At 47.8% G+C, this 17,394-nt stretch overlaps 1 protein-coding gene across 18 annotated transcripts in view; it reads left to right on the forward strand.

Moving 5' to 3' along the window:
* Positions 1-17,394, forward strand: part of MACF1 (microtubule actin crosslinking factor 1) — a 423,081-nt gene that overhangs the window by 149,724 nt on the left and 255,963 nt on the right. For 13 of the 18 annotated variants that reach the window (XR_004540255.1, XR_004540254.1, XM_033953642.1 and 10 more), the window contains 3 exons: positions 119-8,047; positions 16,677-16,856; positions 16,945-17,052. The exons of 4 other annotated variants lie outside the window; for them this stretch is intronic. Coding sequence is in view for 12 of the 14 variants with exons in the window: in XM_033953642.1 (XP_033809533.1) it covers positions 119-8,047; positions 16,677-16,856; positions 16,945-17,052 (8,217 nt within the window). In the remaining 2 variants the exon portion in view is untranslated. The remainder of the gene's footprint in view (positions 1-118; positions 8,048-16,676; positions 16,857-16,944; positions 17,053-17,394) is intronic. One more of the 18 variants, XM_033953636.1, reaches the window with a different exon arrangement.

Consider the following 17,394-nt stretch of genomic DNA (forward strand, 5'->3'; position numbering starts at 1 on the left):
GGAATTTGATTCTCTTTCCTGATTTTTGCATGCCTTGATATAACAATGACCTCCTTTTTTCTGTCACTTTCTTATGTTCTCTGTTTCTGATTGGCATTCTTTTCTTTTCTTTTTTTAGGGCACTGAGATCATTGCAGGAATCCTGGATCTAGGCACCATGGAAATCTTTCCCATTTTTAGAGCCATGCAAAATGGCCTCATGGACCAGGACACTGGCCTTGTGCTTCTGGAAGCTCAGCTTGCAACATCTGGTCTAATTCTTCCAGAGACAAAAGAAATGCTCTGCCTGGAGGAAGCCCTGGCACGGAATTTTATTGACCACAGGACATTCCAGCTGCTTCAGAGCCTGCAACATGCCCTTCAACTAATAGACCAAACAAACTTTGAAAACAAGCAGCTACTGCCAGTTGTTGCAGCAATAGAGGAAAAAAAGATCAACGAAGATTTGGGGTTGAAGATTTTAGAAGCTAATTTTGCAATGGGAGGGTTTAGTGGTTTGGAGGAGGCCTTTGAAGAGGGTTTGATTACAGTCCACCTGCGTTCTAAGCTAGAGTATCATCGACAGTCCTTGAAGCTGATTGATCCAAACACAGCAGAAAGAATCAACCTGTCAGACCTGATGCAAAAGTGCATCACACACCAGGAGACCGGTTTAAGATTGCTGCCAGTCAAGCAACGCACTGGTGATCTTGTGTGCCTGAGGTCAGGAAGGAAAGTCAGCATTTTCCGAGCATTCCGGGAAGGACTAATAGACAGACAAGTTACAGTGAGGCTGCTAGAATCCCAGTTGGTTGCTGGTGGCATAGTGGACCACAGAACAGGACACAGACTAACACTGGATAAGGCAGTGAAGCAGAACTTAATTGACCAGGATTTAGCATGTGCCATCTTCAAGCGACAACTTCGGGCAGGTGGAATTGTAGATCCTGTCACAGGACAAAGACTTGCCCTCGATGAAGCAGTAACAAAAGATTTAATATCATCAAGAATTGCAGTGGTGATCCTTGAATCCCTTCAGTCATTTGTAGGCCTTCTGTGGCCTGAGTCTGGTGAGATTCTCACTTTGACTGATGCTTTACAGGAAGATATTCTCTCTACTGAACTAGCTTATGAAATTGTTAGGAACAGGCACAGTTTCAAGGGACTTTATATTCCAGAGACCTTGGAGGTCTGGTCGTATAAGAAAGCAGTACAGCAGGGCATCCTGACTACAGATGTTGCTAAAAAGTTAGAGTCGACCTTCATACCAGATGTGGTACTCTGTACGAAGCGAGTAGATTCTCCATCCAGAAGTATACTAGCTTTGGCCTCTACTGCTAGTCAACCTCCACAGGAAAAGCACAAAACCCAAGAAGTACAAAGTGAAGACGATGCTGAAATATTATTTCATCTAATGACCCAGAGCTATATCAACATCCACAATGGACACAGGCTGTTGCTTGTGGACAGAAAATTGCTTCACGTCTCTCAGTCTTTTTTTGAAACATATGGATGTGAATCAAATGAAAGTAATGCTGGTGATGATAACAATCAAATAGGACAGAAAATTCTGAAGGAAACAAATAACAAAGAAAGTTCTATGGTTCTGAGAGCCGTAGTGGATGAGCGTTTGGATCCATATCAGTTTTTTTATACACCTTTAACAAAGGATAACGAGGAAGCTGTATCAGAGGCTAGTTTGTTAGATCTGAGAACACCACCATTAAGAAAGGAGAAAGCGGAAAAAATTCAGGAAACAAAAAACACAGGAATAGAAATTTACAAGACTGAACCCTTTCAGGACCAAAATGATACTGAACCCGTGCTTCAGCAAAGAGTTGTAAGTCTTAACGAGAATGAAGAAGAAATCAGTTCATTCAAAGATGAATCAAATAGCTTTCCTAGTGGCGTTAATGTAGAGGTGAAAGTATTGGAGGCACAGTTGGCGCTGGCAGATGGTGAATGCTCTGTTGAATATTCAACGAACGAAGATTGGAGCTTAAGGGCAAGCCATGGTGAAGCTGAAAGAAAAGAGATGGAAGAAGAGCAAATTGTATCTGAGAGTATGATGAAAGACGTTGTGAAACCCAAAGATAACATGATAGCCAAACAGAAGAAAAATAGGAATAGTCCAGAATCTGTAGTACAGTCAGATGATTTCAAAAGGGTAAGCAGCAGGAATAATGATAGGCTAGAAGAGAGATCAATGCAATTATCAGAAACTCTACTAGGAAAGAACAGAGAACCGGAGGAAATCAAGAATGGGAGAACTGGACCTTTAGAACTTCATGAACTTAAACTCGAGATGCTGGAAGAAGAAAACACTTTAAAGATGCTTTTAGCTCAGCTTCAGGATGGTGGCATCATTTCGGATCGCACTGATAGGAAGATGCTTCTTAATGAAGCAGTGTCCTGTGGTGTTGTGCCAAGCCATACGGCAGTAAAACTTTTGGGAAAATTGTCCATGTTCAGTGGCTTCTTTGATCCTCATACCTGTGAGTCTTTAAGCATTGAAGAAGCTATTGATGAAGGCCTGATGGATGAGAAGCTTATGCAGAAAGTGCTTTCACCTGAAAAAGCTATTTGTGGTGTTATCAACCTGTATAATAACATGATCTACTCTGTCAAAGAGGCGGCAGACGTTGGCCTTCTGGACAACGAAACTGTCATGAGAATTTTAGAGGGGCAAGTTGTCACAGGAGGAATAATAGACCTGAAACGTAGCAAGAGAATTTCAGTCACTTTAGCTTCAAACCTTGGTTTAGTGGACAAATGTGGTCAAGAAAACCTTAAAAAGCTAGAGAGAGCTTGTAAGGGGAAAGACACTGAAATTGAAACAAGGCAGAAGCTTATTAGCTTACAGATGGAGATAAGTGGAATTATAAATCCGAAAACTAAAGAACCTTTGACTGTTGTTCAGGCAATACAAAAAGGATTTCTCAGTAAAGAAGAGGCCATTCTTCTCTTAAGTGAGCAGATAGCAAATGGAGGGATTATCCATCACTTATCAGGAATGAGGCTTTCGGTGACTGATGCCCTGCAATATGGATTAATTAATCAGGACTTATCTCAGGAACTCTTGGAGGTTGAAAGGGTGTGTAGACAGCAGCATCTTCATCTGGACCTAGAAGAACTGGTATCCGCACCCCTAGTAGTATCATCAGGATTAAAGGTTCAAGGACTCCAGACACTGAGTGGAAGCATTATAGATTCTGCTTCTGGCAAAGAAATAGCTTTATCTCAAGCTGTCAGGGAAGATTTGCAGTCAGAGACAACTGCAAACCTGACATCAGAAATGAAACAGAGAATTGTAGATCCAGAGAACTGTATAATTGTCTCTTATTCAGAGTTTCTAAAGAAGTGCAAAATTGATATTGAATCTGGTCAGAGATATTTAGCAATTACTCCCCTCAAAGAACTGAAAGAGAAACCTTCTGGTAATGTCCTTACTGTGGCCCAAGCAATCGAGTTTGGGAAAGTAGACCCCATACCAGCTTTAAGGTTGCTTCAGGCCCAGGCAGACGCTGGTGGAATTATAGATGCTGCTAATGGTGAAAGACTGTCGTTGATGTTGGCTTTGAAAAAGGGGCTGGTGGATGAAGAAACGGTCAGAATTATTGCAGCAAACCAGATATGGACGGGAGGAATTTATGACCCATCCAGTGGTATCCGAATCTCTCTCCCTGACGCTATTAAAAAAGATTTAATTAGCCAAAATGTTGCTGCTTTCCTTGAAGCAGATGTAAGAGACTCTTCCTACTGCACTAATGTAGAACGAGATCTTACTAAGGATGTCTTGCAGAATGGGGCTTCGATTACTAAAGAGCTGATCACTTTTTTAGCTGCTGATCACAGTGGTGAATACAAAATCACTGATAATGTTACCTGTGGTTCAAAAGAAGAGAGAGAGAAAAAGCACAAAGAGATGGAGAAAGCTGTAGGCACTGAGGTTTTCAAGGACATGCCTGCAGAAAAAGTCTCGGAGGCAAAAGAACTGCCCCAGCAAACAGTGAAGCCGCCTTCAGAAAACGCCTCGGAGACAAAAGAACTGCCCCAGCAAACAGTGAAGCCGCCTTCAGAAAAAGCTTCGGAGGCAAAAGAATTGCCCCAGCAAACAGTGAAGCCGCCTTCAGAAAAAACCTCGAAGGCAAAAGAACTGCCCCAGCAAACACAGAAGCTGCCTTCAGAAAAAGCGTCAGAGACAAAAGAATTGCCCCAGCAAACAGTGAAGCCGCCTTCAGAAAAAGCCTCAGAGGCAAAAGAACTGCCCCAGCAAACACAGAAGCTGCCTTCAGAAAAAGCCTCAGAGACAAAAGAATTGCCCCAACAATCACAGAAGCCGCCTGCAGAAAAAGCTTGGGAGGCCAAAGAATTACCCCAGCAAATAGTGAAGCCGCTTTCAGAAAAAGCCTTGGAGGCCAAAGAATTGCCCCAGCAAACAGTGAAGCCGCCTTCTGAAAAAGCCTCGAAGGCAAAAGAACTGCCCCAGCAATCACAGAAGCTGCCTTCAGAAAAAGCCTCAGAGACAAAAGAATTGCCCCAGCAAACAGTGAAGCCGCCTTCAGAAAAAGCCTCAGAAGCAAAAGAATTGCCCCAGCAAACAGTGAAGCCGCCTTCAGAAAAAGCCTCAGAAGCAAAAGAACTGCCCCAGCAATCACAGAAGCTGCCTTCAGAAAAAGCCTCAGAGACAAAAGAATTGCCCCAGCAAACAGTGAAGCCGCCTTCAGAAAAAGCCTCAGAAGCAAAAAAATTGCCCCAGCAAACAGTGAAAACGCCTGCAGAAAAAGCCTCGGAGGCAAAAGAACTGCCCCAGCAAACAGTGAAAACGCCTGCAGAAAAAGCCTCGGAGGCAAAAGAACTGCCCCAGCAAACAGTGAAGCCGCCTGCAGAAAAAGCTTCGGAGGCAAAAGAATTGCCCCAGCAAACAGTGAAGCCGCCTTCAGAAAAAGCCTCGGAGGCAAAAGAACTGCCTCAGCAAACACAGAAGCTGCCTTCAGAAAAAGCCTCAGAGACAAAAGAATTACCCCAGCAAACAGTGAAGCCGCCTTCAGAAAAAGCCTTGAAGGCAAAAGAACTGCCTCAGCAAACACAGAAGCTGCCTTCAGAAAAAGCCTCAGAGACAAAAGAATTGCCCCAGCAAACAGTGAAGCCGCCTTCAGAAAAAGCCTTGGAGGCAAAAGAATTGCCCCAGCAAACAGTGAAGCCGCCTTCAGAAAAAGCCTCGGAGGCAAAAGAATTGCCCCAGCAAACAGTGAAGCCGCCTTCAGAAAAAGCCTCGGAGGCAAAAGAACTGCCCCAGCAAACACAGAAGCTGCCTTCAGAAAAAGCCTCAGAGACAAAAGAATTGCCCCAGCAAACAGTGAAGCCGTCTTCAGAAAAAGCCTCAGAGGCAAAAGAACTGCCCCAGCAAACACAGAAGCTGCCTTCAGAAAAAGCCTCAGAGACAAAAGAATTGCCCCAGCAAACAGTGAAGCTGCCTTCAGAAAAAGCCTCGGAAGCAAAAGAACTGCCCCAGCAAACACAGAAGCTGCCTTCAGAAAAAGCCTCAGAGACAAAAGAATTGCCCCAGCAAACAGTGAAGCTGTCTTCAGAAAAAGTCTCAGAGGCAAAAGAACTGCCCCAGCAAACACAGAAGCTGCCTTCAGAAAAAGCCTCAGAGACAAAAGAATTGCCCCAGCAAACAGTGAAGCTGCCTTCAGAAAAAGCCTCGGAAGCAAAAGAACTGCCCCAACAATCACAGAAGCCGCCTGCAGAAAAAGCTTGGGAGGCCAAAGAATTACCCCAGCAAACAGTGAAGCCGCTTTCAGAAAAAGCCTTGGAGGCCAAAGAATTGCCCCAGCAAACAGTGAAGCCGCCTTCAGAAAAAGCCTTGAAGGCAAAAGAACTGCCTCAGCAAACACAGAAGCTGCCTTCAGAAAAAGCCTCAGAGACAAAAGAATTGCCCCAGCAAACAGTGAAGCCGCCTTCAGAAAAAGCCTCAGAAGCAAAAGAATTGACCCAGCAAACAGTGAAAACGCCTGCAGAAAAAGCCTCGAAGGCAAAAGAACTGCCCCAGCAAACAGTGAAGCCGCCTGCAGAAAAAGCTTTGGAGGCCAAAGAATTGCCCCAGCAAACAGTGAAGCCGCCTGCAGAAAAAACATTGGAGGCCAAAGAATTGTCCCAGGAAACAGTGAAGCCGCCTTCAGAAAAAGCCTCGGAGGCCAAAGAATTGCCCCAGCAAACAGTGAAGCCGCCTGTAGAAAAACCTTTGGAGGCCAAAGAATTGCCCCAGCAAACAGTGAAGCCGCCTGTAGAAAAACCTTTGGAGACCAAAGAATTGCCCCAGCAAACAATGAAAGAATTGCACCAGCAAACAGTGAAGCCGCCTTCAGAAAAAGCTTTGGCGGCCAAAGAATTGTCCCAGGAAACAGTGAAGCCGCCTGCAGAAAAAACATTGGAGGCCAAAGAATTGCCCCAGCAAACAGTGAAAGAATTGCACCAGCAAACAGTGAAGCCGCCTTCAGAAAAAGCCTCGAAGGCAAAAGAACTGCCCCAGCAAACAGTGAAGCTGCCTGCGGAAAAAGCTTTGGTGGCCAAAGAATTGCTCCAGCAAACAATGAAAGAATTGCCCCAGGAAACAGTGAATCAGCCTGCAGAAAAAGCCTTGGAGGCCAAAGAATTGCCCCAGCAAACAGTGAAGCCGCCTTCAGAAAAAGCCTTGGAGGCAAAAGAATTGCCCCAGCAAACAGTGAAGCCGCCTGCAGAAAAAGCCTCGAAGGCAAAAGAACTGCCCCAGAAAACAGTGAAGCTGCCTTCAGAAAAAGCCTCGGAGGCCAAAGAATTGCCCCAGCAAACAGTGAAGCCGCCTTCAGAAAAAACCTCGAAGGCAAAAGAATTGCCCCAGCAAACAGTGAAGCTGCCTTCAGAAAAAGCCTCGAAGGCAAAAGAACTGCCCCAGCAAACAGTGAAAGAATTGCACCAGCAAACAGTGAAGCCGCCTTCAGAAAAAGCCTCGAAGGCAAAAGAACTGTCCCAGCAAACAGTGAAGCTGCCTTCAGAAAAAGCCTTGGAGGCCAAAGAATTGTCCCAGCAAACAGTGAAGCTGCCTTCAGAAAAAGCTTTGGTGGCCAAAGAATTGTTCCAGCAAACAGTGAAGCTGCCTGCAGAAAAAGCTTTGGAGGCCAAAGAATTGCCCCAACAAACAGTGAAGCCGCCTTCAGAAAAAGCCTTGGAGGCAAAAGAATTGCCCCAGCAAACAGTGAAGCCGCCTGCAGAAAAAGCCTCGAAGGCAAAAGAACTGCCCCAGAAAACAGTGAAGCTGCCTTCAGAAAAAGCCTTGGAGGCCAAAGAATTGCCCCAGCAAACAGTGAAGCTGCCTGCAGAAAAAGCTTTGGAGGCCAAAGAATTGCCCCAGCAAACAGTGAAACCGCCTTCAGAAAAAGCTTTGGAAGCCAAAGAATTGCCCCAGGAAACAGTGAATCAGCCTGCAGAAAAAGCCTTGGAGGCCAAAGAATTGCCCCAGCAAACAGTGAAGCCGCCTTCAGAAAAAGTTTTGGAGGCCAAAGAATTGCCCCAGCAAACAGTGAAGCCGCCTGCAGAAAAAACATTGGAGGCCAAAGAATTGCCACAGCAAACAGTGAAGTCGCCTGCAGAAAAAGCCTTGGAGGCCAAAGAATTGCCCCAGCAAACAGTGAAGCCGCCTGCAGAAAAAGCTTTGGAGGCAAAAGAACTGCCCCAGCCTGTTGAAAAGCTGCCATGTGCAAAGAGAGCCTCAGAGGCAAAAGAGGTGCCCCAGCGACCAGATGAGCTGCCTGCCAGAGATGAGCAACAACTACAAGAGACGGGGAATGGTTGGACAGTAGACAAGGTTTTTCTTAGCCTTGATTCTAAAGAAAGCTTTGTGAAGATCAGGGAAGAGTTAATACCTAATGAGAATGATAGAAACTTTTTTGGTGGTTTTCTGAGAGATAGTTATGAACAGGTTCCTGAAAAAGAGGAAAGTGACTTGTCCGTCCCAAGCGTTGAGCAAGAAATTTCCATAACTCCTGCAACAGAGGAAGAGAGATGTCCGAGTACCTTGAAGAAGGAGGTAATAGTGGGATCTCTCTCTCTCTTTAAAATAGTTTAATTAACAAGCTTTGCATTTAGAAATACTAACCTGCACGAGAATAATATGGCTTAGACTAGATCCAACTAGACACTTCAAGGAAGAGGGGAGGATGACAAAAGTACTTGATAGACGGGATATGAGGCCTATTGCCCAGTCATCAGCTGAGGCCATTTTCATTTGTGGAGCAGTCAGGGTTACAAACAATACCAGAGAAAGACAAGGAAATAATAATTAGGTTAAGCACTGGCAGGGTCATTGTTCAGTTGAATTTCACAGGCAACATAAGTGAGTTACAAGCAGCGCACTGCATATTGAATCTAGCCAACCATTTCCACAGAAGGGATGAGAGGAGATGGGTAGAAAAGAATATTTCTTGGTCAGCAGAGTCAAGTCAATTGCATAGACAGACAGTCCTGGAGAGTCAATATCAAGCTGTACAATACAGCGCTAAAAAAAGCAAGAAAGAACTTCTATGGTGGCAAAATCTCCAGATCCAACAATCAAGAGTAGTACACTATTCAACATCTGGCGCTCCCTAACCTCCAAAAGAGATCCCACCGTGCTCCCCTCCTCTCCCTCAGCTGATGTTCTAGCAAAATTCTTCAACGAGATGCTCCTTCCCTCCTTCAGTCTCCTACAACTCCCTGGTGCCCACCGATTCCATTCCCACCCTAACGGTCTCCAACCCTTTCCCAACTGACAGATCCTGGACTACCTTTGAGTGCGTATCTGAATCCCTGGTCCTCAATCTCTGCCTCAAACTGAAATCCTGTAACTGTTCCTTGGACTCATTCCCCGCCTACCTATACGAGAATATTCCCGCACAGGCCATCTCTTCTATCAGCAATCTCATAAACTCCGCCCTTCAGTCGGGCCTTTTCTCCCCAGAAATGGGTCATATTGCCTTGACCCCACTACTGAAAAAATCCGACCTTGACCCTTCCATACCATCCAGCTATCACCCAATTGCAAATATCCCTCTCCTAACCAAGAGACTAGAGTCCATCATTTCTACCCAACTCTCATCATACTTAGAGAGATTCTCTATTCTTCTACCCTATCAATATGGCTTTCTTCCTAACTTCAGCACCGAATCCCTACTGTCCTCCCTGATCTCAAAAGTTCAACAACTTCACTCTCGAAACAAGTTCGCCGTCCTCCTACAATTTGATCTTTCTGCTGCTTTCGACGTTGTCCACCATGATATTCTTGTTTACCAACTCTCTGAGATAAGCATCAACTCCACAGTTCTAGACTGGTTCTCTAAATTCCTCCGCTCTCGTTCTTACTTTGTCAACATGAATGGCATCTCATCCTCCCCCTGGAAACCGAATTGTGGAGTCCCGCAAGGCTCTCCCCTATCCTTTTTAACATCTATATGTCCTCCCTAAAACTCCTCCACCTATCCCCCCTTGAAACAATTTACACGTATGCCGACGGCATTCTCGTCCTCCTCGAGACCGATTCGAACCTCATCAACCACCAACATATCCTCTTGTATAATGAACCTACAATCCTGGGCCCACACTGTGCAAATTAAACTGAATGAGTCCAAAACAAGACTTCTTTGGCTCGGCCCAAAACTAGACCAACTACCCACCTCCATCCCACTACCCTCTGGCGCCTCTCTGCAGCTTGAGTTCTCGAGCAATGTCTTGGGCGTCATCATTGATTCCACATTGTCCTTCAATGACCTCCTCCAATCCTTGATAAAAAAATGCTTTTTCAGCCTTCACATGCTGAGGAAAGTCAGATCCTGCTTCCATCAAAAACATTTTACCCTCCTAGTCCAATCCATCATCCTTTCCAGAATGGACTATTACAACTCTATCTACTTAAGTCTAACTAAGAAAAACCTCCACAGACTTCAGCGGATTCAGAATGCCGCGGCCAAGCTCATCTTCGCTAAAAGTAAATTTGATCGTGTCTCCCCGCTCCTGTCCAAGCTTCACTGGCTTCCGATAATCACCAGGGTCCACTATAAATGCGCCTGTTTAGCTTTCAAAATCCTACACGGTATCCTCCCTCCCTTTATCCCTCTTTCTTGGAATTCCTCAAACCCTAATACCACCAGACTCTCCCACAAATTAAAACTATCCTTCCCCTCGCTAAAAGGCATTTCCCATACAGGAAAGCTAGGGACCTCCCTCCCCTTCAAAATCACTGAGCTCTGGAACAACCTTACCTCCCCTCTTCGGAACTTGAGCTCTCTCCAAGTTTTCCGCAAACATCTGAAAACCTGGCTTTTCTCAAAAATGTAAGCCTCTTTCCAACTTTGGTATCAAAAATCTCTTATATCTGGCATCCCAAGTCCTCTAAATATTCTTCACACTTTTACCTCTACCCTTTGTTGTAGTTCCTTCCTATTTAATCTACTGTAAAAAGCGCCGAGCTCTATGAACGTGGAGATGATGTGGTATACAAACCTAAGGATTAGATTAGATTAGATATTACGATATCTATGTTCTGCTGTGCCACATTAAATAAAAAGGAAGTCAATGTTCCATACCTAGGATAAATTCAGATATCACCTCCTTCGAACCCATGGGCCTCATTGCACAACCTTCTCCCTTCCTTATCACTTTTTCAAAATCCTACCACCCTCATTTTTATCTTGCTAATTAACAGCTTAGCAAAGCCTGCCGATAGCCATGAAATGTGTTTGCTTTTATATTTATTTATCCGGATTTGTTAACTGCAGGGTTAAAATGCAAGGTACTGAAAGTCAGCTTTTTCCCTGCTAGAAGGAATGATAATGGAGTTATGTTTAGGCACTCACTTTTGCTTCATTAGAACCATGTAATTCGATTTCAATATTCTTTAGCACTCTCCAGACCAGTAGAGGTTAATCTTTACGAATAGGTATATATCCAATCATGACCAGCAGGTGGAGACTGAAAACAAAACTGTGGGACAGTATATAATATACTCTATTTACATCAGTCTTCTTTCAGTCTCCAGCAGGTGTTGAGTGATTTGTACCCATCTCCCTTGGTAGGGCTGTTGGAATTTGTTTAGGGGGTTTCTAGTCCCTGTTTTTGGCCGGACAGAGCTTGGGCGGGCCCTGTTTGGGGGTCCGTCCGACCTCGGGGGTGTCAAACCCGGCGGGTCTCGAGCGGGGTCCCTCCCCCCACTTCCTCCACCTCCCCACATTTTTCTAGAGGAGCCTCAGCAGTAAGCCTTGCCCCCTAAATCAAGCAAGGCATATTGCTTCGAGAGCCTGTGGAGTCTGTTCTGTAAAAAAAAAAAAAATCCTGAGGTAGTGCTGGCCTGGAGGGTTGTTTCCCTTTAAGAAAACTGTATTTTACTGTATTTTTTCATCTAACCGGCACTTTTTTATAGCTAGGTCGCGTATGGAGCAATTGTGCCCTTCTCCGGGGGAGTGGGACACAATTAGGTCCAGCCGCGAGGCACTCGCGGCCGGACTGAAATAGGTAGTTTGGCCCGGTGAGGTGGTGGAGCTCCGTCGGCAGCGGCTGCAGGCGCCCAGAGCTCCCCGCCGATGGTGCCTCGCGAGTCGGCTGGGAGCAGTGGGGAAGCCCGGTCTTCCTCAACCGCCCACGGAGGGATTCCCCGAAGGATTCCCTCTCAGCTGATTTTTTTTGACAGCTGATGCCGACTTGCCTGTTTTAGCTGCTGGGACTGTTCAGCCTTCTCAGCCGCAACAGGCCACGGAGGGAGCATTTTTGGCGGGAACTTCGCCATTTTCTCTGTCTGGCCCCTCCATTTTGTCTGCAACCTCAGGTGACCTTCCCCCTGTATTGCAAACACAGGGGCAGGTTTCAGCAGGAACCCCTGCTGGGGCAGGGAGTCCCTGGGGACCCCCAGGGGGTTTTTGTCCCCAATTTAATTTCTTTCTTTGTGCAGGCAATTGGGGGTCCCACGTACACCTGGGGGGTTTCGGGGGTGGTTTCCCTCCGCGCCCCCTATGGCTTTGCCTCCCTCTTTTCGTTTGGCGTCCCCTCTTCCTCCTCCCTCATCCAAGCGCCCGCGGGGGGGCTTGGATTGCGAATTGTTGGTCGGAGGAGCGTGTTGGCATGGTTGAGGACCTGGCTGCTTTGGCGGGCTTCCAGGATCCTCTAGAGGGGACGCCCGCTGGCAGCGGGGCAGCGGGTTTCCCGTCTTCCAGAGCAGATGCGTCCGTGGTGCGCTTTTTATTCAGAGGAATAAGCTTTTAGACCTGATGTAGCAGGTCTCCTTGGTGCTGCATTTTTGAAGTTGCACCACCGGAGACCCCGCGTATGGGGGCCCCTCTGCTTCAGGGGGTCTGTCCTGTTTCCCGCTCTTTTCCTGTGCGTCAGGATTTTCGGGATTTTGTGTTGGCGCAGTGGCCTACGGGCGCCGTTTCGTTTGGTGTGCGCCTTGGCTCATGGGTATCATAGAGCTACCTTAATTTCGCCAATGGGGGACGCGGTGGTCTCGGCACTTCCTAAGCGGCATACCGTGCCTGTTATGGACGGTTCTGCTCTTAGGGTCTCTGAGGAGCGTACGTTAGAGACACTTCTTAAGTATAATTTTGATGTCTCTGCCTTGGGGGTCCAGGCGGCTATTTGTGTGGGGCTGGTGGCTCGCACCGTGTTTCGGTGGTCTGAGCATGTCCTGGATCGTGAGTCTGATGACTGGTCCTTAGTGGATCAGGAGGTGGTGAAGTTTGAGATGACTGCCTCGTTCCTCTCGGTTGTTCTTTGTGACTTGGTGCTGCTAAGTCTGGGACTTTTGGTGGCCGCACGCTGTACCTTGTGGCTTCGCGCTTGGTCGGCGGTTGCCGCGTCCAAAACTGAACTTCCCAAAATTTCCCTTTCGGGGGTTGTTTTTTGTTTAGAGAGGACTTAGTTCTGGTGGTTCAGACTCTGACGGACTCTGAGGTGCCCTGTCTGCCTGAGGACCGTGCTCGCCTGGCATCTCGGGTTGGCATTGCCCGGAGGCGTCTGCGGGAATTTCGCAAGTTTCGCCTGGAGCATGGGACTGCTTCTTTCCAGGCTTCCGATTTTTCCCCGGGGTCGTTTGGCTTAGCACATGCAGTCTTTTCAGGGGGCCCGTCGGGGGGCTGGGAGTTCCCCCCCGGTTCCCCTGCTGCCCGTCCTGCACGATGTCTCTTTGCCGGCCCCCCCTTTGGTTCCCGTGGGTGCCCGGCTTCGCAACTTGTTTCCCAAGTGGGCCAAGATCACGTCCGATCAGTGGGTCCTGGTGGTGGTGCGGGACGGTTATGTACTTGAATTTTGCCTGCTCTCTGCCGGATCATATCTAGCCTCTCCATGTCAGGTGGCATGGGAGACGCTAGCCTTTCACCAGTCCTTCAGCGCTTGCTAGATCTCAAAGCAGTTGTCCAGTGTCCCCTCAGGACTGCGGTATCGGCTGGTACGCCATTTCTTTTATGGGACCCTAAAGGGAGGGGACCTTTCGGCCCATCCTTGGTTTAAACTGAGGTCAACAGGACTCTCAGAATTCTCTTTTATTCGCATGGACACACTGCAGTCTGTCCTTCTGGTGGTTCAGCCGGGGGAGTTCCTGACTTCTCTCGCTCTGGCGGAGGCCTACTTGCCTGTTTCCATTCGGGCCTCTCCTCAGCTCTTTCTTTGCTTTGCGATATTGGGTCTGCACTATCAGTTCTGTGTGCTTCCTTTGGACCTGGCCACGACTCCCCGGACGTTCGCCAAGTTGATGGTGGTCGTCACGGCGGCATTGCAGTCAGAGGGCATTCTGGTGCACCCTTTCTGGGATGACTGGTTGTTTCGGGCGAAGTCGTTGCAGGAGAGCGCCCGAGTTACGGCTCGGGTGGTTGAGTTTCTCCGGTCACTGGGCTGGGTGGTCAACCTTTCCAAGAGTCGGTTGGTCCCCGCTCAGCATCTGGAGTACTTTGGGGTTCTGTTCGACACCTTCTTGGGGAAGGTCTTCCTTCCAGAAGCCCGGGTAAGAAAATTGCAATCTCAGATTCGCCTTCTTTTGGCGTCCTGATGTCCTCGGGTGCAGGATTTCCTCCAAGTCTTGGGGTCGATGGCAGCGTTCCTGGATGCTGTGAGGTGGGCGCGGGCCCACATGTGTCTCTTCAGTATGCTCTGCTCCGTAGATGGTCACCCCAGAGGCTCAGTTTGGAGGTCCCTGTCCCTCTGCGAGGCTTGGCGCGCTGCAGTCTTCTTTGGTGGCTCCAGACCTCTCATCTGGTCCAGAGGATGAGTCTGGGTCTATCGCAGTGGACGGTGCTTCTCACGGATGCCAGTCTCCTCGGTTGGGGGGGCTCAGTGTCTAGGTCACTCAGCTCAGGGCACCTGGTCCATGGAGGAGGCGTCCTGGTCGATCAACGTGTTGGAGACCAGAGCCGTCCCTCTGGCGCTGTTAGCCTTCCACTCCCTCTTGATGGGCAAGTCGGTCAGAGTCCTGTCTGACAATGCCACAGCGGTGGCTTATGTCAATCGTTGAGGCACCAAGAGTGCTCAGGTGGCGGAGGAGGCGGCTCGGCTCATGCTTTGGGGCGGAGTCACGCCTTCTGGACCTCTCGGCCTCTCACATGGCTGGGGTGGAGAATGTTCAGGCAAACTTCCTCAGTCACATCTTAGATCCCAGAGAGTGGTGTCTCAGCCCCGTGGCTTTTCAGTTGATAATGCGGGCTTGGGGGTCAGTCCCTGATGGACCTGATGGCCACGAGTGGCAATGCCGAGGTGTTCCGCTTCTTCAGTCGTCTCAGGGATGGACTGGCAGTGGGTCTGGATGCTCTGGTTCAACCATGGCCAACAGAGGGGCTGTTGTGCATGTTCCCTCCGTGGCCATTAGTGGGCAGAGTTCTTCTCCGCATTGTTCGCCATCCGGGTCTGGTGGTTCTGGTGGCTCCAGATTGGCCTCGGCATCCGTGATACGCAGATCTGGTGACACTCTGGTGGCAGATCCTCTTCCTCTGCCTCCCTTGGACGACCTTCTGACGCAGGGTCCCATTCCCATGTTCGACCCGTCTCCCTTCTGTCTTACGGCTTGGCTTTTGAAAGGGGTCGCCTTGGTAAGAAGGGGTATTCAGATAGGGTGATTTCTACACTCTTGGGGTCCAGGAGGCTTTCTACCTCTCAGGCTTCTGTGTGGATTTGGCACTTCTTTGAGGGGTGGTGCCAGGTGCGGGGAGTGGTCTCTCTTCGCGTTTCTGTGCCTAACATCCTAGGGTTCTTGCAAGATGGCCTGGATAGAGGCCTGGCTTCGGCTTCTCTCCGGGTTCAGCTTGTGGCCTTGTCAGCCTTTCGGGGGTTTGTGACGGGTCAGCGTTTGACAGTCATTCCTGATGTGATTCGCTTTTTGCGGGCGGCCAAGGTGCTCGGGCCTCCCGTGCGGTCCTCTTTTCCCTCTTGGAATCTCAGTCTGGTTCTCTCTATTCTGATGCACCCGCCCTTCGAACCGTTGAGTGGCTGCTCTTTGAAGGACCTTACTCAGAAGAAGGTCTTTTTGGTGGACATTTCTTCCGCTAGGCGTATTTCTGAGCTACAGGTTTTCTCTTGTAGGGCTCCCTTGGAGTTTTCTAGGGAGCAGGTTGTCTTGAGGCCTGTTCCTTCCTTTTCTGCCGAAAGTAGTTTTTCCTTTTCATGTCAATCAATCTGTGGTCCTCCTGGTCTTGGGTAGTTGGGAGGGCTCTTCTGAGCAAAGACAGCTGAGCAAGTTGGATATTGGTCGGGTCCTTCGCTCTTATGTGCAACGGACCCAGGAGATCAGGAAATAAAATCATCTCTTTGTCCTTCTGACTGGTCCTCTTAGGGGGGCTGGCGCTTCTAGGGCTACTATTGCATGCTAGATCAAGGAGACTATTGCTTCCGCTTCTCTTCTGGGGCAGCAGCCCGTTCCGGAGTTTCTCAAAGCTCATTCTACTCGGGGTCAGGCGGCTTCTTGGGCTGAGTCGTCGCTCGTGCCTCCAGTGGACATTTGTAAGGCTGCGGTTTGGTCTTCCTTGTATTCCTTTGTCAGACTCTTTCGGGTAGATGTTCTGGCGCGTCAGGATGCGGTGTTCGGTGTGTGTGTTCTGGTGTCAGCCCTTCGGGGGTCCCGCCCGTGTGAGGGACTGCTTTGGTACGTCCCATTCGTAAAGATTAACCTCTATTGGTCTGGAGAGTGCTAAAGAAGGAGAAATTAGGTTCTTACCTGCTAATTTACTTTCTTTTAGCTTCTCCAGACCAGTAGAGGTTCCCACCCTGTCTGTTGTTGTTGTTGTTGGGGCTGTTTCGCGGGCAGTTTTTGTTTTTTGCTGCGGGTTCTAGTATTTTTCTAGGGCCGGGGAGAATTAAAGAACAGCGGCTGTGGCTCGGCTGGCTTAGCTGGCGAGCTGTGGGGACATTTTCCTTCTGGTATTTCTCCTCTGCATTTTCCAACAGCATTTGGGTATGTTATTTGTTACTCCTGTTCGGAGTATTGTTTTCTTTCTGTTTTCCAGTTCTTAGTTCTGCTTGGCTATTCGGCAGACTGATGTAAATAGAGAAGGGAGTATATTATATACTGTCCCACAGTTTTGTTTTCAGTCTCCACCTGCTGGTCATGATTGGATATATACCCATTCATAAAGATTAACCTCTACTGGTCTGGAGAAGCTAAAAGAAAGTAAATTAGCAGGTAAGAACCTAATTTCTCCTTTTCTCCACTGTAGGTTCTGGATATGGCCGTAAATGGAATACCTGTCCCTTGCAATCTGCAGCTGGCCTCCTGTGTTCTGACCAGCCAACCTTCAGAAGTTTCTAGTGAATTATTGCAGTCTTTGGAAAAAGATGGCAACTCTGTGACCAGTCTCTCAAGCTCCGTGGTCCAAACCCTGTCCCATACCACAACGGTGAAAATCAGAACTTAGCTTGTAAGCTGCTGTTAACTTTCCAGTGTTTTCAAACAGCTGGTTAATTTTACCGTTTGCTTTTTTCAAGGCTAAAGGTCTGGAGACCCGGTTGGAAAGCCAGCTAACATGGGTATGTGACACTGTTCACCATCTGGATAACTTAAACTTCACTAACAGCCATTTGCAACACTACAAGGTACAGCTCCTAAGAAGGCTTCTTTTCAGTTTGTGTTCATATTGATATCTTTTAATCCCTACAGATTTGATTCATTTTATCCTTTGAGCACCTTTATAAATCCATCTGATATTAATCTATTTGTGGAATGCAGAGAAGTTGAGTTCATGCTGTTGATAAAATCCAAACAAGAAAGTGCACAAAATATCGTGTCTGTGAACAAAACTTAACTTGAGTTAGCCACCATTTTCTTCGCATAAAGTTCCTCAGAATGCCACACAATTTTAACGTATGGTAGCTGTCCTCATAGGAACCTTTGTATTATGCGATTTTTCATTCAATATATTATTTTATGGTTTTCTT

This window comes from Geotrypetes seraphini, chromosome 8, assembly GCF_902459505.1.
Source record: "Geotrypetes seraphini chromosome 8, aGeoSer1.1, whole genome shotgun sequence".
Lineage (NCBI taxonomy): Eukaryota > Metazoa > Chordata > Amphibia > Gymnophiona > Dermophiidae > Geotrypetes > Geotrypetes seraphini.